Here is a 20320-nt window from a genome sequence, read left to right as displayed (position 1 = left end):
CATAATAGAGTCGCGTAACTCTTCGTAAACATTGAATACTCTCCTTACAGTCGATCCAAATTTGATTTTCTCCATGTGTACAATTTCGCCTAGACCACTTGAGACTGCTACACCCGTGCATACGTGCCATGTCGAGCCTGAGACATGGATTCAGCAGTGAACGAAAAATCTTACAGTTCAAATGTTCCTGGTTGCAATAGCCGAAACAGCGAACGGGTTTGCAGTGAAGGTACCGTTTGGATCAGCCTTACCCCTTGCCATACCCAGTCTCTGGTACTTGTCCGCATCCTCATAATAACATTTCCAGATCTCCTGCTTCCCCAGGTCCCAGTCACCGTAAGACCCCCAGAGCAAACGTCTGTCCTGCTTGCTAAAAGGGCTCGAGGGACCAACCATAATGGAGTCATTCTTGGCCTGCCATCTTTCGGCATACCCTTTATACTTCTCACCCGTATCATGAAAGCAGTCTAGCGTCTGGACAACCGATGAGTCCCTCCAGCTGTAAGAGGTGCCGTTATCCTTGTTTAAAAAGAAAAGTGAATTGTCGCCTCCATAGCATTGGATCTGCACTGAAAGCTTGCAATGTGTGTAGACTTCGTACTCCATGTCTCCCGGGTTACTATCGAGCAAGTGGTGCGGGTTATAGATCAAGTCGATGCGATGAACCACATTTTCGACCCAGCCGTCTTTTTCGAGAGTCTTCGAGTTCGTAGAGTAGGTTCGCTTGACGTAAGGGAGATCAAACTCTCGCTGCTTGGGAAAAATCCATCTTCCAGTCATTTGAGACATGTCCTCTTCGAGCTCGTGGATGAGCAGGGTTTCGTTTTCAAATAAACCCTTCAAGGCCCGAAACTTGTTAAACCATTCATCAACACTATCGTCATACTTGTCATCCTTACTGGTTGGGCACCACTGCGCATAGAGCACGATGACGGCTGGGAAGCTGCCATCCAGCCAGTCAAGGAACTTATCTGCGAGGGCTCCCTTGATCTTATTTCGAATGCGTTCCCATTCGCCAGCATTTTTCAATGTGGGAAATAGCATCGTGATGGGAAAGTCGGTACTGAGGACGCTCACACAGAGATCAAAGCCTCGCGGGACATTACTATCGTCAGCCATTTGTGCGACTGTAGTAAGCAGATTTTTGAGGACTTCCGGAGAGTAGATCCAGAGTCCTTTAATACCATGCGGCCCCTTGAATCCATTTGGACCGGAAACTCTCCCCATATAACTCTTGGCTTGATATACCTCGACAATATAGTGCGTGATGATGCCAAAATTACCTGGACTGCCCCCAAGTATGGCGTACAAAAGTTCGGTCTCGTTCCTCTTAGAGATGTCTCGAATGACACCGTCATGACAGACCATACGGATGGTTATGATGTGATCGCCGAAAAGGCCAAAGCTACGGCCAAGTTGGCCATACCCACCAGTCTGACCATGACCACCCAGACATACATAAGCGCACTGTCCGTGGGGGACAAATAGTTGGTTGTGCTTGAGGTATGAGTTGAAGTCCTTGAGTTGATTGCTGACGCCAACGTATACCAGTGCTCTATCCTGGTGAACGGGGTCGCGGGTATTCAGAACCATCAAGTCCTTGTATGTGTTGCTGAGGTCGATCTGAATGTTCTTGCCACTGGTAGACGATGCACCGCTGTACTGGTGACCACCACTCTTGATGGCGATAGCGACTTTGTTCTCTCTGGCCCAGTTCACAGTCTGGATGACGTCTTCGTCTCGCTTCGGCTGAACGATGAGATCTGGGTACATGCTGTGATCATCCTCGTGAGTTGAGGTCGCATATTGCTGATTGAAGTAGGTGTAGTCTTGTTTCTCAGCTGGAGTCCCATCGCGGGAGTATTGCATCCCCTCAAAATCTTGAATTCGGACCATAATTCCAAGGTTGATTCCAGAACATTTGAAAGAAGTCAAATACACAATTCAAAAATGATGTTTGCACATGTGAAGTATAGTGGATACGCCACAAACGCGAGCGACACTCAATTAAGTCATGTATACTTTCCAAGGTTGCAGGCGTGCTTGGGAACACTAGTACTAGATCTGGGGCTCTCAGCTGCTTCGGTGATTATGATTTCCAAAGTTGATATCTTTAAATTCAAGTACTAGGTGCCGTGACCCCGAGTCGTCATTGATATGAACTTGAAGGCAAACTTGAAGGCATTGCATCACTAGTATATAATGATGATGTATATCTACCAGTACTAGTATTGCACTAGTCAGAGCCTATCAAATGTCAGTCGCTTATAGAGTATTCAACCTTGGAAGTTATTTACGAACTAGCCCTGGAGAAAACACTAGTATCACTCACTATACTGTAACAAAATACTGATTTCGTCTTATGTTTATCGAGAAGTTCGGACATCTGGACTACTTGGTGGAAAGACCAGACGGTTTCTCGCCCTTTGTTTGGCTTGTTTGCAAGATCGGCATTCTAGAAACATGTTCAAGTCATACGACTTGAATACACAATCTATTTCTAGGCTGTTATTTACGCCTATATCAAGATACGGCCAAGATACGGAGTCGCGGTAGATAAACCACAAGAGGTATTGGAAGGAGGGCTTGAGATAAAAATCTGGGTGTAACTGCTAACTGGTGAATCTGATTTCGATCATATCCTGTCATCCCCCAATACATCAAATCTTGTCGTAATTAATTCAAGACAGCTCTTCTAAATCTATCGACTTTCCCAGAACTTGAGTCCTCTATTTATGGTATTATTATTCCCAACTCCAACGCCCATATACGATACTAGTACGGAGTACATGTGCACGTCCAAGGTTATTCCATATCTTTACGTACTCCGTACTGCGGACGCAACTATGTAGTATGGCTATCAGGCCCAGCTTGGACCAGGGAGTCTGTGCGGGAGGCGTCCTTGGCCCCCGGGCCCCTCAAGTGCTGGTTCTAATATTTTGTAACTTATCTTCTACATAAGGTTCAAACATTGAATGTTTGAATTGAAATATGGTCAATATTAATAAAATTTGAACTAAATGCCCGGGACCATAGCTATCAATCGAACCCTGCCAGTGGAAGCCCTGGAGTCATTCCGAGAATAAATAAATCATGGCCACATGGGGAGTAGAAGGCTTATTTCGTTATACTTCTCACTACATGAATTCTTAAATTTGCTTAATTTTGAAACTGCTGATAGCATGCTACCCAGGGTAGAATAACGTGCTAGCTATGAAGCCGGAGAAACCTTGGAATATTCCAAGGTTACTTCAAATGTTAGGGTACACCCCCGGGGCCGTGGTACCGAAAGGGTATCTACTAGTAATTTAGTTAATCGAGGTCGAAAGGCCCTGTGATCTCGCAGTCGGCAGTCTATACCCAAATTACTACCTCTTAATCTATCTTGCAGCCGCAGGATCTTGCAGGAGCGAAATAACTCTGAATCGGGGTTGAGTTCTCTTACTAGAAAAATTGGAGTGCGGAGTAGCAGTCCACAGAGTCCACATTCTTGTACCCTGTAGTATCCTGCTAGTGGGTGAATGGTTCAAGTCACATCTTCAATAGGCCACTTCGCATGAATGTGCACTCCGGAATCCGTTCCTGGGGTGCTCATCTTTTTTAAATCATTTAATTGTACTGTAGAGCACCAAGGTGGATTCTTTACAAAATGGCCTCTCGGTTAAATGTGCTACCTAAAGTTCCTATTCGAGAATTCATATCAGCTATTGATAGTGGGCTATGGTTGATTGAGTATAACCATGAAGGGCAGTCCTATTAATCTTGGAAATAGTTCTGAAAAGGAATCATTTGAACATACGACCTCGGGAGTCCAACATTTGAAGTTATAACATCTTTTGCTACTAGGATAGCTCCCAAGGTCTAGTACCTATATGTAGCACTTGAATAACGTTTTGATTCTGAAGTAATCCTACAACTTTCTAAGGTTGAATGAACATCGTTGAACATTTGAAAAACCATAAGCCTAGTAGGTATGTATTCAAGTTACACCCTGTGCATCCATAGATGGATATAGTAGTATAGGTATACTAGTATGACGTCGCAGTACATGCTTCCCCGTAGTTGTTCCAACACCACAGTCCACCATTGACGTTCCCGATATAATCATCTATCAAATTTAATATTTATCATCATTAGCAAAGACATCCACCACATATAGATAGAGAATAATCACCCATGTCAATTGACGCATCAATATAATCTCCAGCATCATTTTTGCACTTGCCACTAAGGGTAGTGCCACTGAGAGTCATATCCTCACAAGAATTACCAAATTCTCCACTATTTCAAGTTACTAGTAAGTAAATAATCCAAACATTCAAAAATGTTCAAGGTACATGTACTCAATATAACTTACTTGAGTTGACCAACAAGTACACCGTTCTCATTCCCGAAACAGATTCCAAGGTGAAGATTCACGTTGACGGTGTAAACAGTATCCTCCTGTTCACAATCACCACTGATCACGAAACATCCGCAGTCTACTTTATCGCAAAGTTCTATACTATTGCAAGTTGCTGCATAGCCAGAATTTGCAGTCACTGTAAATGAGAAGTGGCTCAATGCGAGAAGAGTAAAAGTAGGTAAAATGTTGAGACGCATGGTGTTCAAATGTTCTACCGACTCGGAGTATATGTGTAATATTCTGAAGAGCTTGGTTGATGGGTAGAATGAGACTTTTTAAAATATCAGTTTTAAAGGAAATATAAGCCTATTTATAGGGTAAATGTGGGGGGAACTGTGCTTTAGAAAGAAGAGGGATAAGTAGGTATCAAAGGAGATAACTACTAGTACACAAGAGATCATATTTGGTCTCAACAATAACTAGGTAGCATCAAGATCTAGTTTTTATTTTAGCGTCCCTTTGGCTCTCGAGGAAGAAATCCTTTCGGGCTTGCCGCTCATCCAGCTTTTTGACCGCTTAAATTCATACAAGTAGGGTTGGAAAACAGGTTTAATATCATTAATATCATATAATATTCCAAGGTCCGGCCTATGGATACTACTCCTGGTTAAGATATGGAAAAATAGATATTACAGGTTACTAGTACTTATTCTATGGATATTGTGTTCCATGAGCTTCAAGTTGTTCAATGATCCTATGGCAGAGAACCTTGGAAATGTAGAATAAGCAAATGATATAGAAAAAAATAACTAAGAAATAATCAAAATACTGCGTACGCAACTAGAGGTTACCTATCAGCCCCACTTTGGCGTGTGAGTCCGGGGGTGCCCTTGGCCCCCCTGGTTCTAATATTTCGAACTTGAAGTAATTGAACCAACATTTGAAGTTGGAAATGTGGAATGTACCTAGGTAGTAATATTGAATAAATTTTGAATTAACCATAGGTATCAATCGAAAATCAGAAATTTGGAAGTTACTCCAGATGTCCTAGAATAAATTGAAATAAACACTGGCATTGAATCATGGCCACATGGCATTTGGTCGGGAGTACAATGCTTATTTCGTTATACTTCGCATAAAGGTTCAATTTCTTGAATTTGCTTAATTCTGACACTACTAGTACTGATAGCATGCTACCTGGGGTAGGACTCAGAACATTGGCGGAGAAACCTTCCAAGGTTGGAATATTCCCCGATGACTTAGGGTATATCTGAGGCCCCGGGGCTGTAGTTCGGAAAGACTATCTAGTACTAGTCCTAGTAGGTAGGCGAGGTCGTGAGGCCATGTGATCTTCAAGTTGCAGTCGCAGTTTATACCAAAATCACTATGTACTATCTCTTAATATATCCCCACTTGCAGCTGCAGGATCTTGCAGGAGTCCTATAACTCTGAATTCGGTTAGTAGACATCTGAAGTTCCCGAGGTCGCTTCTAGAAAAGTTCAAGTTGGAGTGCGGGCCTCGGGAGTAGATAGTAGCAGTCCACAGAGTCGGTACTCTTGTCCCCTGCAGTATTCCGAGTCTGTAAAAGGTTCAAGTTACATCGTGCATAGGCCATTTTACTCCTGTTGCGTCCATTCTTATTAAGAGGCTTGAATCATCTAATTGCACTATAGAGAACCCAGGTGGATTTTTTGAACATTGAAACGGCCTCTCGGTTAAATGTGCTAAAGTTCCTACATATTTGTTAAATGGTTTTTTGTGGTTTGTTATCTCACGACGCGTCAAAAGTTTGCCCCCGAGGCATTTTTCGAATATAGTATTTCACCAAATACCGTAGTTGATCAAATACTCAAACGAACCTTGGAATACTCATATCGTCTTTGTACAGTATTCCACACAGTATTTGGCACCAAATACGGTATTTGAAATATATAAGCGGCCGACATGGATGTGCACCTGGCAGTTGAACAGTGCAGCCTGAAAGAGCTATGATATATCAATGAGTCACTACCCATGTGGCAGAACTCCGATTCCTTTAATTTGAGCATCCATTTGGGCTTCAATATCAAGATGAGAAATCACTAGCTCTTCCAGCACTTGCATGCGAGAACTAGTTGACCTGGGTCCCAGAACTTCAGGTTGAATCTTCAATGTTCAAATCATGATGCTCAAATTGCATTTCACCTGCCGCTGGAATCATCCGACTATCAGTACTCTAGTATCACTGATGCGCAACACGCCCAACCCAACATGGGCAAACTTGAAATAATTAATCTTTGCTTAACTCCGTCATCGCCGATCATTTTAATTAATATTGTCCGAGTTTCTTGCTAGGCATCCATCATAGATGTCGGTAAAAATGACTAATCCTGTAGTTAGACTGAGGGGGCTCTTATCATCACCTACGTCATCGGCCGTACTTCATCCCATATATAAGTGCCTCACGCAAAATATTCAAATGTTTCTTGACGTAGTGGATAAATTCAAGTTTCAACTTTATCAACTTCAAACCTCACTTCACTCACAATAAACTACCACTTCCTACGAAGAACCGCCAGTCTCAAACAAAAACAAATCATGCCTCTCGTCGTTCCGGGTATCAACTCCACCATGGGCGATAAGTCCGAGTGGGTCAACAAGCTGATGGGCAAGAAGATCAGTGATTCGTCTACCAATGAGACGGTGAGTCAGAATTTTCTCATTTGAGCTTCAACTTGAAAATGAATGATGGCTAATCGTATCTTGTCCGGATAGATGTTCGCCAAGACAGACCTTCCTGAGTCTCACCGTATTCTGGAACATGATGCCATGAAGACTATGGATCACCAGCCAAACAGGTATGTGTTGAGAATCCTGCCAGATATCGAGTACATAATTTGGAAGCTATGAGTGCTAACTGGTGCTCAGATTGAATATTCACCTTGGTCCTGATGGCACTGTCAAGGATGTGAACTACGGCTAGATCATGAAATCGCGTTATGGATTGCCAATAGCAAAGAAATGATAGTACACGTCGATCATGATTTTTAATTTTAATTTTCAATTTCTCGGAATTTATTGAATTTGTCAGCCCATCAACTTAGTATGTAGTCTATAATCGCGGTACAACCAAATAGAAAACTGGAAATTTACTCCGGCTTCCATCTAAGCAAAGTCAAGGAAAGCTTAGGGAACACATACTTCCCAGCCCCATTCCACACAGACTCCTTCACACCAACCTCTTCCTGAGCCTTCATATTCGAAGCTGCGACATGATTACCCGTAACAGTAAAGACCTGCGCATTACTGGCAACACCCTCAAGAATGGTCTCAAAATCCTGGCTCTCATGAATATTCACCACAGCCAGATTAGCAAAGCCATCATCTCCAAGCGCAGCACTAACATCTAGCCAAGGAGTATCAACAGTTCCACGAAGCCACTTTGGCGCAGTCTCGCCTTCATAGGTGCCACAAGCAACATGCGACGTAATTGTAGATCCACGCATGAACTTCGAGAAAAGGTACAGAGGCCACCAAGTTGTCTGCTTGATAGTCTTCTCCTTGGTTGTCATAAGCGGCGAGATAACATTAACGCTTTGTGCAATACAAGCCATGCCTACATCACGGCTCTTGCGAATGAAAACATTTAGCCAGACGGCGACGGCGAGTGCGTCTGAAAGAGTGTAATTCTCTTCTGCGCCTAGGCTTCCCTCTGCGCGGATGGGATCCCATACGTTCCATTCGTCGAAGCAGATAGTCGGGCGGGGCTGGGACGGTGGGACACCATTTTCAATGCGGGCAAGGTCGATTAGGGATGATGTGATTTCGATTGCACGCTCAGCGGCTCGTGGGGCTGTTGCGTTGGGGAGATGCTCCGAGGAGCAGGTGTACATATGGATGCTGTGCATATCAATTAAAGGAACAGCACTGGTGGATAGTGCTGAGTGTGCTGGAAGAAGACATTTGTTGAGAGTATAGTAGTCCCATGAGGCTGTCCCATCTTGACCACAGAGAATGAGGACAATACTGGGGTCAAGCAGTTTGAGAGCTGTAGTACCAGTCAATATACTTGGTGTCATGAAATAAGGATCACGGAGGTTGAAATACCCTTAGCCCATTGCACTGCCTTGTGAGCATACGATTCCTTTGTTGCTTGCTCTACCTGCCAGGGTCCCCAGGTCTCATTTCCAAGAGCCCAATATTTAACCTGAAAATATTTAGCTTCTCGTCCGAAAAAATAGATCATGGGACAAAATACATTATAAGGCTCCTCTCGGCCATTCTTCCGTCGCAAGTTGGCATAGTATGTGTCTCTGGTGCCATTGCAATACTCCAACCATCCCAGTGCTGTAAATTATCAATACCAATACAATCGCGATAGATGATACAGCAATCACTTACCTTCATCAAGTGTACCAGTTCCAAAGTTAAAGCAAAGATAAGGCTCAGTTCCAAGAACCTCACACCATTTCATGAATTCATCCGTTCCAAATTGATTCGTCTCAGTGCCGAGCCAGGCGAGTTCCGGTCTGGATGCATTAGCATGATATTCATTATATACTCTGACACTTACGCTTACCGAGATGGACGCTGCTCCTTAGGACCAACACCATCCAACCAGTGATAGGTGGCACAGAAGTTTCCACCGGGGTACCGAACAACAGGGATATCAAGCTCTTTCAGAGCTTCGAGGACATCTTTGCGAAATCCATTTTCATCTGCGAGAGGGCTACCTGGCTCATAAATACCACCGTAGATACATCTTCCCATGTGCCTGTTTTTAATTAGTACAGAGTCAAACATGTAAATCTGGAGTCACGGTCATTCATGGGATATTATTGACTTACTCGGTGAAACCGGCATAGATGTTCGGATTAATCTTTGAGACTGGCCGAGAAGGATGAACAGAGATGACAGGCGTATCCTGGTCGCTCAATTTGGTAAAGGAGGTCATGGTGAATAGTGTGAAAGAAATCCCGATGTCAGATATTGCTATAGGTCTCTCTACTATATAGGAAGTGCTTCAAACCCGATTTATCGTGTGGCTGAAGACTATTAAGAGAGTTTAGCTCAGTTATAGTATTCAGGAAATCAAAGCCAAAAATAAATAGGTCACAGTAAAGCGCCAAAGAAAATTCAAGACCAATAGAGGTCATCTTCAAGCGAATTTATTTCCCCTCCTTCTGCGTGATTCCCTTGATGTGGTAAATCTCCTGCGGGGCAAGTAAATGGAACGCGTAGCTCCGGGTTCACCATCCCGAGCCCAATAGTAAACCAGTCTGGTTAAACGACGCGTATCCTGTTGCGGGATAGCATGAATATTCATTAAGGACTTGAGAACGGACCAATATCGAAGCTTTCATGAGTTCTGTTAATGTCTTGATAGGTTAATCAGGCGATGAGATGGGTCGCCAAGGATCAATGAGATCTTCCATCAATCATGATGCAGATCTGGCAGTAAGCCACATGGCCCCAGTCCCATAGCTCCAGGCTCATCTAGGCTGTCGCTTGATGTTTCAAGATACAGGGTCCAATGAGCGCTAGGGTACAATATGTCGAAGGTTAAATAACTTTGTTGCCGAGCTAAATTTGGGGTCTTTTTGCGGGGATGAGGACGTGGTTGAAGCTCGGTTAAATCGTCGAGGTTCATGATCATAGAGTTTAAACTCTTGGCTTTTGGAAGTTTCTCCGAGTCGTAAAGGCTCATTCGAGTTCAAATGTTTCCTTGTGGGATGCGATCATGGAGGTTCCGAGGTTGGGTGTATATAGAGCGACGTGCTTCCCCGCAAAAATGAGACCCTTGTGGAGATCCCCATAATATCGTGGGTCCATTCAAGTTATTTGTATTTTGAAGGGAAATTTGGGTGATTCATCATGCGTCTCTCACCTGCGTGGTACCAGGTTTGTCTTCTGTCCCAACATGCTTGTTTTATCACTAATTATTGCATCAAATGTAGTTTCTGGTAGGCGTCTTCGCCTCTCTCGGTTCATTCCTTTACGGATGTATGTACCCATTCTACAAGGTCATTTACTTGGAAATAAAATATCTAACATTGAATCAAGATGATCTCGGTGTAATTGCGGAGGTCATTGTCTGTGACTCTTTTACTTCAAAGTTTGCTGCTAATTCGACACAAAGGTTTGCGAGACTATACAGGATACTATGCTTCGAGCTCAGATCAAGACTGACAGATTTCTAGTGGACTTGTGGTTTCTATGTTCACAACTGGTGCATTCTTCGGTGCTGGATTTGGAGGACCAAGTGGCGACTACTTTGGTCGACGAAAGACAATCTCGCTGGGATGTCTACTCTTCTGTCTAGGAGGGGGTCTACAGACTGGAGCACGAACCCTCGCTTTCCTATATAGTGGACGGTTTTTCGCAGGCGTTGGGTATGTATCTACACCTGCTGATAGAAGTTGTCGTCTAAGTATAACGATGAGAGATAGATAGCTAACACTTCTTGTACAGAGTTGGTTTTCTTACCATGGTGATCCCACTTTACCAAGCCGAGATCTGCCACCCAAGCATCCGTGGACGAGTCACCGCACTCCAACAATTTATGCTTGGTGTGGGAGCTCTGTGTGCTTCTTGGATCTCATATGGTACCTACATTGGGTTCTCTTCTACCAACGACGCTCAGTGGCAACTACCACTGGGTTTACAAATGTTGCCCGCTGTGCTTCTCGGTCTACTGATCATGTTCTTTCCTGAGGTGAGACTCCAGCTTGTCTGAATCTATGACTATCTTACTAAATCTTTCCAGTCACCCCGTTGGCTCATTGACCACGGTCGTTCGGAAGATGGTCTTCGAACTCTGGCCAAACTTCATGCTCATGGAGATGAAAATGACCCTTGGGTTCAAGCGGAATACTCTCAAATTCAAGAGAGTATCACCTTTGAACACGAGCATGAGGCCAAATCATACGTCGAACTCTTCAAGAACAGGTCCTCTTTCCGACGTCTATTCCTCTGCTGTGCCCTTCAAGCCTCTGTTCAAATGACTGGAGTATCTGCCATCCAGTAAGAGTAAACTTTCCCAGGGTTGGAAACAAGATGCTGATTCACCGTCCAGATACTACTCCGTGACAATCTACGAGCAAATTGGTATTTCTGGTGAAGCCACTCTACGTTATCAAGCAATCAACTCCATCATCGCCCTGATCGCCCAATTCCTTTGCATCCTGTTCATCGACCGTTTCGGTCGTCGCTGGACCCTGATCGGTGGAAACTTAGGCAACATGGTAACATTCATTATTGCGACTGTGTTGTTAGCCAAATTCCCACCCACCACCAACAGCACAGGTGCTCACTGGGCCTTCATCATCATGACCTGGCTATACAATTTCTCATTCAGCGCAACATGCGGCCCACTGTCTTGGATCATCCCTGCCGAAGTATTCGACACGAGGACTCGGTCCAAGGGTGTATCTATTGCGACCATGACTTCGTTCGCATTTAACACTATGATTGGTCAGGTTACGCCAATTGCCATGGGAAGTATTCACTACCGGTATTACTTCCTTTTCGTGATTTGCAATTTCACGAATGCGCTCTTCTTCTATGCACTGTTGCCAGAGACGAAGAAGGTGCCGCTTGAGGAGATGAATTACATGTTCTCTCATGCACCGTGGATTGTACCTAGTTCAAGGAAGGAGGACTACTTGCCGCATGATTTGGAGCGGAAGGTTGAGGAGCAGGAGGTTAAGCAGAATGCTGTGCATTATGAGTAGATTGCACATGGGCGTGGTGTTCAACTTCAACTTGAAGTTGGTTGAGTATGCAAGGGTGGCTGGGAATTTGTTCAAAAGACTACTATTCCATTTAGTGGTTCTTAGTAGTATTGATATCCATTAATCAAATATTGAACACATAGTATGTCTTCACAATGCTGAAACAACCCTTGAAATACTGACTTTTAGCAACCCTTGTAGAGTCGGAGTAGTGGATATCCCACCAGAAATAGATTATACGCCGACAAGTCCATTAAATGCAGTATTTTGCGAAATTACCGTCTTATTCTGGATCGGAGTCAGATCCATAGCCAACCAGTCCCAAGGCTGGCTTAGCAGCAGGCTTCTCTGCAGCCTTTGACGCATCCGGACCGGCAGACGCAGGCTTTGCAGAGACAGCAGGGGCCTTCGCGTTCGCTGTATTTGGTATAGGCTTCGAGGCATTTTCAGCCTTCGCAGCGGATTCACTACCCTGACCGGGCTTTTCGGGGGACTTCTCCTGCGGAGAAATAGCCTCGGCACCGGAGGACTTGCGCCTCTTACCAGGGAGCAGCAAATCCTTTTTCTCACGCCGTCTCTTGCGCGCCGGTATCGTCCATTCCTCCTCCTCGGCAGGGGTGACCTCCGACGAGGTAGGACCCAAGGCTGATTTCTCCGCCTCTTCCCGCTGCTTGCGAAACGCCTCGAGCTGGTCCGCGGTATCCTTCTTCACAGCAGCCTCCTGCGCCCGCGTCGACTCGAGCACTGAATCCAAGAATTCCACCTCATCGTCATCCAGCGATCGGAACTGGTTCTTCAGTCGCATTTTCTCTTCGAATTGATCCTGCTTCGCCACTACGCGCCGAGGAGGAAATCACCCTAACATGTTAGCCGCCAAGAACCTTACCTCCAAGTCCTGCTGGATGTATCCGTGTAGCTCATGAAGAGCTTATCCAGTGTCATCATGGAGAAAAAGCTCACTTTTGTTCTGTTGCAGAACTTCAAATAGACTCTTCCCGTCATTTTGCTTGCCGATTTCCGCCTTGCGTCGACGCTCCTCCTCCAGCTCTTGTTGTGCCTTTAACCATTCATCGTCCCGCTCAATGGGTTGCTCGTTTGTTCCGGCTGATACGAATCCCGAAGACATGACGACAGCGGTTGGGGAAATTTGGGGTCAGTTGATGAGTTTCTTTTTTCCCGAGCGCGTAATAAGTCGGAATCCGGTCTCGGGTATAATGCGGGTGGAGCGTATAATTATCCGCTGTGGACCAGTTACAGTAACGGGATTGAGGAGAGAGGAGTATCGGGAAGATTGAACCGAGGGGATAAATTGAAGTCGAAGTTTCTGGAAATGATGTTGCCAGGGTGTAAGATGAAGCTGGTTGAGATAGTTGGTGGGTCAATATTGGGTGATATAATTGGGTAAAGAACAGGGGATCAATGCAGGACAAAAAGAACTTGCATTTAGCCGGGAAATGAACCAGATCGATAATCCCTGTCTTTACTCGATTGTTCCTGATTATATACATCATAGTTTGAAACAAGTTCTATCTGAACATGAATTCTTCCTGGAATAAGGAAATGATATTCATATTATAATGTAAACTCTTAATAATGTGATCAATAATGAGTAGGAAATGTAACCTTAGTCTTATCCCCCCACATTCTGTAAGGAGGGGCACCACTGCCACGACATCATAGCTTGGACCTGCCCACTTTATTCGCAATATTCCGCCACTCTGATATAAAAGTCTCCAATTCCCACTTGATAATCTTTGAACTTCATTCACCCATCTTCATTTCAAAATGTCTAACCAGCACACTCAGTAAGCTCTCTTGAATAACCATATCACTTGTCTCACTTCAAATTTACAATATCTAACTTGTCACCAACAGAAAGACCTACACCCTCAACACCGGTGCCAAGATCCCCGCCATTGGCCTGGGTACTTGGCAGTCTAAGCCCAATGAGGTTCGTGAGGCTGTCAAGAACGCTCTGCTGAAGGGTTACCGCCATATTGACACTGCCCTTGCCTATGGCAACGAGGCTGAGGTTGGTGCTGGTATTAAGGACTCCGGCGTGCCCCGCGAGGAGATCTGGATCACCACCAAGCTCGACAACACCTGGCACCACCGTGTGGAGGATGGAATCAACTCCTCCCTCAAGGACCTGGGCGTCGACTACGTTGATCTCTACCTCGTTCACTGGCCCAGCTCGACCGACCCTGCAGACAAGTCCAAGCACCTTCCCGACTGGAACTTCATCAAGACCTGGTAAGTGGTAATCCTATATAATTATCCTCAAATTCAATTGCTAATTACATATTTGTAGGCAAGAGGTGCAGAAGCTCCCTGCCACTGGCAAGGTCCGCAACATCGGTGTTTCCAACTTCGGCATCCAGAACCTGGAAAAGCTTCTGAACGACCCTACCACCAAGATCGTTCCCGCCGTTAACCAGATTGAGCTTCACCCCAACAACCCCTCTCCCAAGCTGGTCGCCTACAACACCTCTAAGGGCATCCACTCCACCGGCTACTCCTGCCTTGGCTCCACCAACTCCCCTCTTTACAAGGATTCTACTCTCCTGAAGATTGCCGAGAACAAGGGCAAGACTCCTCAGCAGGTCCTGCTTGTCTGGGGTATCCAGAAGGGCTGGAGTGTTATTCCCAAGTCTGTTAGCAAGTCTCGCATTGAGGGCAACTACGAGATCGATGGCTGGAATTTGACTGCTGAGGAAATTAACCAGCTTGATAACCTGAAGGACCGCTTCAAGGTTTGCGGTGACGCTTGGTTGCCTGTCAAGGTTTTCTTTGGCGATGATGAGTAAATTTGGATATACCCTGAACGGCTTGACATTTTTTATGAGACATGGGTTTTTAGATACCAAAAGAATTTAGAGATGACTTCCATTGATGAAATCTACTTTTTTACGATCCTTAGGCAAGATAACGCTTCCACTATTCTCTTGTCGATGCTACATCATTCCTACTAGTAATCACTAGACGTAGCGACCCACACATCATCCGCGCCACCAAGTGGTGGTATGATCTCCCGAAGGAAAGCTTGGAAGCGATAGAAAATATGACTTTGTTGACTCAATACTGGTTTGGCGGAGTCTCTGGGGAGACTAGATGGGACGAGTCCAACTGGTAGTGTCGCTTTTCCTCAAGTTCAAGTTCCTAGTGTATACAAGAGTGAGGAACGGTGCCCCAGAAGATCGACAGAGCATTTCTTGGGTATTTCAAGTGATGGCCTATCTTATTAAAAAGAGACTCAATACCTGCTCGATGAGTGAAGAGAGCCCCAAAGGGAATGTTATAGTAGCCTATTAGTAGGTATGCTCACTATGCACTATCTACATTGTATGTCCCGGTGACTTCAAGTTGCAAGTTGCACCTTACCCAAACTTTTCATCCCACCTTGGGCTACAAGTTTTACTCTTATCACTTCTTTCAACCACTTTACATCAGTACCTCATCAACCATATAATCCATACTGTGTGCTACGCAGCACAACATGGACCATACAGATTGATACAATGATCGTCCAATGGAAACGCTCTAACCGTATTAGGTAAACAGGCTAAACTATTTGTGGCTATGCACTGCCTCATTCGCCACCGGGGGAGGCTGCCTTAGGCCCACTGATAAGCAACCTCTTCTCTCCTCCATACTCCTCCTTGTGCTACCCAGTATAAGCATCTATACTCTTCAGTTGAACCATCAGTATGGCGCCTCCCAGTGGGCACCTGCTGCTTCCCAAAATATGGAGGGCAGCAAGGTACGATATCCCGAAATAGCACCGCCTAATCTTGTGACTCATAGCTAATCCCATCCCAGGTTTGCCTATGAGAAGGCCTCCAAGGCCATACGGGCCAAATTACCCGAACCAACCCAAACTTCTGCCTTGCGTTATCAACCAGTCTATGCCCGCATTAACACCGGGCAACCTATCAGCCGCGCCGCAGCTATTCGCCAGGCCCGCAGTCGTCATTTCTCGACTCGGGCTGCTGGAGCCTTCGTCTCCGCCGTTCGTGGTGCCCAAGCAGATGTCAGTGGTTACAAGGCTACTCGCATCGCTTCAAGCATCAGCCGCCTCACTGCACGTGCTCCGTTTGCCTCGACTCTTCGTCCCAACCTAACTGGCGGTACATTGAGTCGCACAGCGAGCGGATATGCCTTCGGCGCTGGCCGTTTCGGTGGAGCTCGGTACTTCTCTCATGGACCCGCGGCTCCAGCTCAGGTCATTCAGAATGTGTCGCAGGGGGTCCGGGCGTTTTTCCTTTCGGGACAAAAGGTCCGTTTTGATGGCATTGATCCCCACACGGGTGAAAAGCGGTACAAGGCTGTTAGTGCTATTCAAGACCAGGCTGGCCGGAAGATGACGGCTATTCCTCGTACCGCCCCTGGCTCGCACATTGACTTCCAGCTTTCTCCCACCATCACTGCCCTCGGTGTCTTCGCTGGTCTCAACAAGGAGAATGGCGCTGTTGCCGCTCAGACACTCCAGTCCGATGGACTTATGGATATGCTCTCTGGTGACTTTGCTCGTGCCCTGAAGGAATTCGCTACTATCTTGAATGATCTCAAGCGTCTCTCTTCATTAGGTGATCTTCCGATCCTTCTTCATGATAAATCAACCATCCGCGTACACTTCCCTGGTTATGACGCCGAGACAGTCGAGCGCCTCTGCGATGAGGTCGGCGTGCAGCGAGGTCGTGTTGTACAGGACGAAGACTTTGATTTTCGCACGGGTGCTGATCTAGCATTGCTATTTCCATTCGCCCCTAGTGTTGCCCCGTCCTCTGATACCGATTACTACTTCGAGAAGCCCGCAAATCCATATCATGCGGCTACTTCGGAGCTAGACTGGCACGCTATGCTTACACCGGAGAGCAGCCCAATTTCTCGAAAGTCGCAAGACTCTGGCAATGCGATTAGCTTCGATGACAATGAGTTGTTCTGTGAGAATCCGTGGACCTCGCCACAATCGGCATACTCTAGTATTAACATCAGTGAACTTGGAGATCGTGCTTTCTTCCCAGATGTCCTTGACTCCAGCGCTTGTCCGTCTCAGAGCGTGCTAGAGTATGATGGTGTGCAAGGCATTTATAGATTCTTGGCCGAGTGTGACCAGGCGCGACGGTAATTGATGCCGCCGGACCTCTCATTCCCTGTCCTTTCTTCCTTTGTAATGATTTTCTTTTTGATTGTTTGGTTTTTCTATTTGGCTATCCTGGTAGAAGCCGATTTATGATGACAGCGCCGATACCACTCCACTCTCTACATTTTATTTCTTTTGGTCACTTCTCTCTGTTATCCTGGCGATAGTACAGAATTTATTGAACACCTTGAAAATCTTTCTCTGCATCTTGTATACCGATCAGCTAACAGCGATATTTCACAAAAGTCGTATGCGTAGACTCAGAAACCCAAGAATAGCATATCAAAATTATTTCAACCCGAAGCACTGGCACTGCCAGGGGGTACTGGCAGCAGATACTACATAGTACCAAAGTCTGTGCTAGGTACCTAGGTACCTAGGTATCAGCTCTGGAGTCTACTACTAGTACTATAGTCCATGGGCCATGGCAGCTGCGGGATCCATTCACTACTATAAGTACTCCTTATTCCTTTCATTCTTCCATGTCTCTTATCAGCCCTGTATATCTCTCTATCACACCTTGGATAAACTTGAAACTTGACGAATTCCAGTATATATTACTTCTTTTTCTTAGAGAAAGAGAAAATCCTCAAACAATGACATTTGTCATCGCGACTGCCAGCACGTGATATTACATCATAGCTGTAGTCTACCAGAGGAGCTCAAGACTCTCAACTTGAACATGCATTTCCCAACTCAAGCTCTGAGAAAATCCATTCCAAATTGCGTTCTCACTGCAATAAGATACAATTGACCCCAAAAACTCTCAAAATGGCATTTCTTCCAATACGCTCCAGGACATTTACTTTCCATCTCCGCGCCCTTCAAGATGCCCGATTAAGCTCCCACACCCCGACAGCACCACGGGGCTTATCCAGTCTAACCACGGGACGCTTCCAATCTGTTCAATGCACCACCAAGAACTTCCCAATTCAAACCCTCAGACCAACCTCTCTCTCTCCCGAACAGAGATCCCTAAACGCATCACCACGCAGTAACTTGAATCTGCAACTCCAACAATCCAGACTATACGGCAACAGCAACAAAAATCTCCCAACAGCCGATGCTGTAATCGAAGAACTACAAGATCTTTACGAAATAGCCAAAGACGAATTCGAAATCGCAACAGAAAGCACAGATGGCGGAACCATCTACGCTGCTTCGGATCGAGATTCTGCGCGCGATGCGCTGAATGACCTCTGCGCTACTTATTTCTTGTATACCCACAAGCCAGGTGATGAAGATACGGGGATCCTGCTACGCTCTGGGGAGAAGCTGAGTGGATCGAAGCTTCTCAGTGGGGAATCGGTTATTTTGAGTGAGGGACAAGAAGAGGGAGAGGGCAGAGTCGTTGATACGGGATTTGAGCCTCAGAATGTTGAGGTAGCTGTGAGGGAGGAAGTGAGAAGGAGAGTTGGGCAGAGGGTTAGGGAATTGAGGAATGCTGTTGAGCATTTGGAGGAGAGGGCTATGGAGGAGTAGAACCCTGAAAGCTTTGGTTGTTACTTGAACTTTGTTGAGACTTGCCAGTGGTGCATATGTATAGCTGAAATGCTAGTATAGTTACTCGGCATCTGAATACAAAAGGCGCCGTGCAAACACATAGGTAGGAGCTTTGGAGTATTGGACTAGGAGATAATATTTTAATAACCTGCACATGTGGTGACATGGACTCGGATGTGGGGTTGGTCACTCGGACCACTTGTGCGTTGCGTAGTGAATATACCTTCTCACTGTCAATCGCCTAGAGAAAGTCAATATTCGAATATAGATAGTAAGAGTATTAGACAATATGACTTCCATTAGCATCCGGAGACTCGGGTGCGTGGCGCAAAGTGCTTGTAAGGCAGCCTTGGTACAGAAACCTTGCAATATAGAAAGTTCTGCCCAGCGAGGTATAAGCTAAGAAACAAGAAGAGTATACAATAACAATAACGCTATGAAGCGCTTGGAGAAGAAGTGAAATAAAAATCCCAAACTCCCATGAAAAGACCAACCGAAAAGGACCGCGCTATTTACGACCATTGCCTGGCCTCGGCAGCCTTGTCCGCGTCCCGTGCAGCTCGCTCATCCTGACTAGCTTCGTTCAGTGTCTGATTCTGCGTCTTCGCCTTATCAGCCGCCAACTTGGCACCTAGCTTTCCTTTGTTCGCCGAGGACGCGGTGTCCGCTCGTTTCTGACCTCCAGTGTTAGATTATAATGCCACGCGACAATACCGTGTCATAGCCCTTTAAATTGAGTTCTCACCTGTGCTGCAATTGCTGCATTGGACCGCGCCTCATCTGCACCTCCCTGCACTCCGCTTGCTGCACTCTCACCAACGGTCCGGCCGGGCGTGGACTTCCAGTTTGTTTTAGTAGGGACGGAGGCGCGCGGAGCAGGGTTTGAATTTGGGGAGGTGCCAACTACGTGGCCTGGGCCAGCAAAGGCATCTGGGTCATTGTTTGAGGAGCGGGAGCAGATATTACCCATTTCGATGGTGCGGGGGAGGAGGATGTGGGGGTTGGAGGTTGGGGTAGTCCTGACTCCTGGGATTGGAGGATGCCTTGGGATTGAAATGCAAGAGAATCGGATGAAATGCTCAATTTTTGCAGTGATAAGGTTTATGATTAGATCAAAATCATCGGATCTGGAGATAAGCAATGTAGTCCTTTCCAGGCTGTTAAATGACAGATTGTGACCAGGTGCTTTGCAGTGGTTAGTGCCGTCGCAACGTCGGGTTGTTTGAGATGTTTGAGATGTTTGACTTGTTTGCGACCGATAAGCTATCGGCAATCCGGGGCACGTGGAGTTACGTCAGCAATCGAAGTTCGATCTATAGATGCCCAGGTGCATCTATCGACTTCATAATTGCCATTGATACTAATCGATTGGTTAATTACTTGTCGCCAGATATCCGCGACTCGAATGAGACCAAGGATATTTCATTTCACGACCATTAAGCTTCGGTTCAAACCCTAGAATCATTTGCAGGTCAGCGGGGCAGATCGCTCCTTGGATCCATTTTTCCCGGTTAGTCATCGAGAACAGAGAAAGAGAAAAAATGGTAAAGAGATTCAATTCTTCTTTATCGGAGCATCTCCCCGCAGAATATACCCATAATTTGAATGCAGGCGGA

The 20320-nt window shown here is 45.8% G+C and overlaps 9 protein-coding genes across 9 annotated transcripts; 5 read left to right on the top strand and 4 right to left on the bottom strand.

Annotated features, from left to right (window-relative positions):
• Positions 1-177: 177 nt before the first annotated feature.
• Positions 178-1896, bottom strand: N7483_011314 (FAD-binding oxidoreductase; the record flags this gene model as incomplete). The annotated part of the gene is made up of 1 exon (XM_057094741.1): positions 178-1896. The coding sequence occupies one exon, from the start codon at positions 1894-1896 to the stop codon at positions 178-180; it is 1719 nt and encodes a 572-aa protein (XP_056940712.1).
• A 5027-nt stretch (positions 1897-6923) lies between these two features.
• Positions 6924-7308, top strand: N7483_011313 (uncharacterized protein; the record flags this gene model as incomplete). Its single annotated transcript, XM_057094740.1, has 3 exons — positions 6924-7028; positions 7101-7183; positions 7254-7308. 3 exons carry the CDS (start codon positions 6924-6926, stop codon positions 7306-7308), a joined length of 243 nt encoding a protein of 80 aa, XP_056940711.1.
• A 166-nt stretch (positions 7309-7474) lies between these two features.
• On the bottom strand, positions 7475-9279 carry N7483_011312 (alpha-N-arabinofuranosidase; the record flags this gene model as incomplete). Its single annotated transcript, XM_057094739.1, has 6 exons — positions 7475-8373; positions 8433-8532; positions 8584-8672; positions 8727-8854; positions 8905-9099; positions 9173-9279. The coding sequence occupies 6 exons, from the start codon at positions 9277-9279 to the stop codon at positions 7475-7477; spliced, it is 1518 nt and encodes a 505-aa protein (XP_056940710.1).
• Positions 9280-10199: 920 nt separating this feature from the next.
• Positions 10200-12058, top strand: N7483_011311 (sugar porter family MFS transporter; the record flags this gene model as incomplete). The annotated part of the gene is made up of 7 exons (XM_057094738.1): positions 10200-10226; positions 10283-10328; positions 10389-10464; positions 10526-10717; positions 10797-11040; positions 11092-11348; positions 11401-12058. The coding sequence occupies 7 exons, from the start codon at positions 10200-10202 to the stop codon at positions 12056-12058; spliced, it is 1500 nt and encodes a 499-aa protein (XP_056940709.1).
• Positions 12059-12341: 283 nt separating this feature from the next.
• N7483_011310 (PSME3-interacting protein) lies at positions 12342-13184 on the bottom strand (the record flags this gene model as incomplete). Its single annotated transcript, XM_057094737.1, has 2 exons — positions 12342-12892; positions 13019-13184. 2 exons carry the CDS (start codon positions 13182-13184, stop codon positions 12342-12344), a joined length of 717 nt encoding a protein of 238 aa, XP_056940708.1.
• A 659-nt stretch (positions 13185-13843) lies between these two features.
• Positions 13844-14865, top strand: gcy1 (putative glycerol dehydrogenase Gcy1; the record flags this gene model as incomplete). The annotated part of the gene is made up of 3 exons (XM_057094736.1): positions 13844-13863; positions 13934-14311; positions 14370-14865. 3 exons carry the CDS (start codon positions 13844-13846, stop codon positions 14863-14865), a joined length of 894 nt encoding a protein of 297 aa, XP_056940707.1.
• A 900-nt stretch (positions 14866-15765) lies between these two features.
• Positions 15766-17186, top strand: N7483_011308 (uncharacterized protein; the record flags this gene model as incomplete). The annotated part of the gene is made up of 2 exons (XM_057094735.1): positions 15766-15818; positions 15878-17186. The coding sequence occupies 2 exons, from the start codon at positions 15766-15768 to the stop codon at positions 17184-17186; spliced, it is 1362 nt and encodes a 453-aa protein (XP_056940706.1).
• A 786-nt stretch (positions 17187-17972) lies between these two features.
• N7483_011307 (uncharacterized protein) lies at positions 17973-18683 on the top strand (the record flags this gene model as incomplete). Its single annotated transcript, XM_057094734.1, has 1 exon — positions 17973-18683. One exon carries the CDS (start codon positions 17973-17975, stop codon positions 18681-18683), a length of 711 nt encoding a protein of 236 aa, XP_056940705.1.
• A 533-nt stretch (positions 18684-19216) lies between these two features.
• Positions 19217-19674, bottom strand: N7483_011306 (uncharacterized protein; the record flags this gene model as incomplete). The annotated part of the gene is made up of 2 exons (XM_057094733.1): positions 19217-19378; positions 19450-19674. The coding sequence occupies 2 exons, from the start codon at positions 19672-19674 to the stop codon at positions 19217-19219; spliced, it is 387 nt and encodes a 128-aa protein (XP_056940704.1).
• Positions 19675-20320: the final 646 nt, after the last annotated feature.

The sequence above is a fragment of the Penicillium malachiteum genome (assembly GCF_028827825.1).
Source record: "Penicillium malachiteum strain IBT 17515 chromosome Unknown utg000005l:1.0-9002435.0:326005.0-9005861.0, whole genome shotgun sequence".
NCBI classification, from domain to species: domain Eukaryota; kingdom Fungi; phylum Ascomycota; class Eurotiomycetes; order Eurotiales; family Aspergillaceae; genus Penicillium; species Penicillium malachiteum.
The sequence above is the reverse complement of the archived record's forward strand: the minus strand, read 5'-3'. Positions and strand labels throughout refer to the sequence as shown.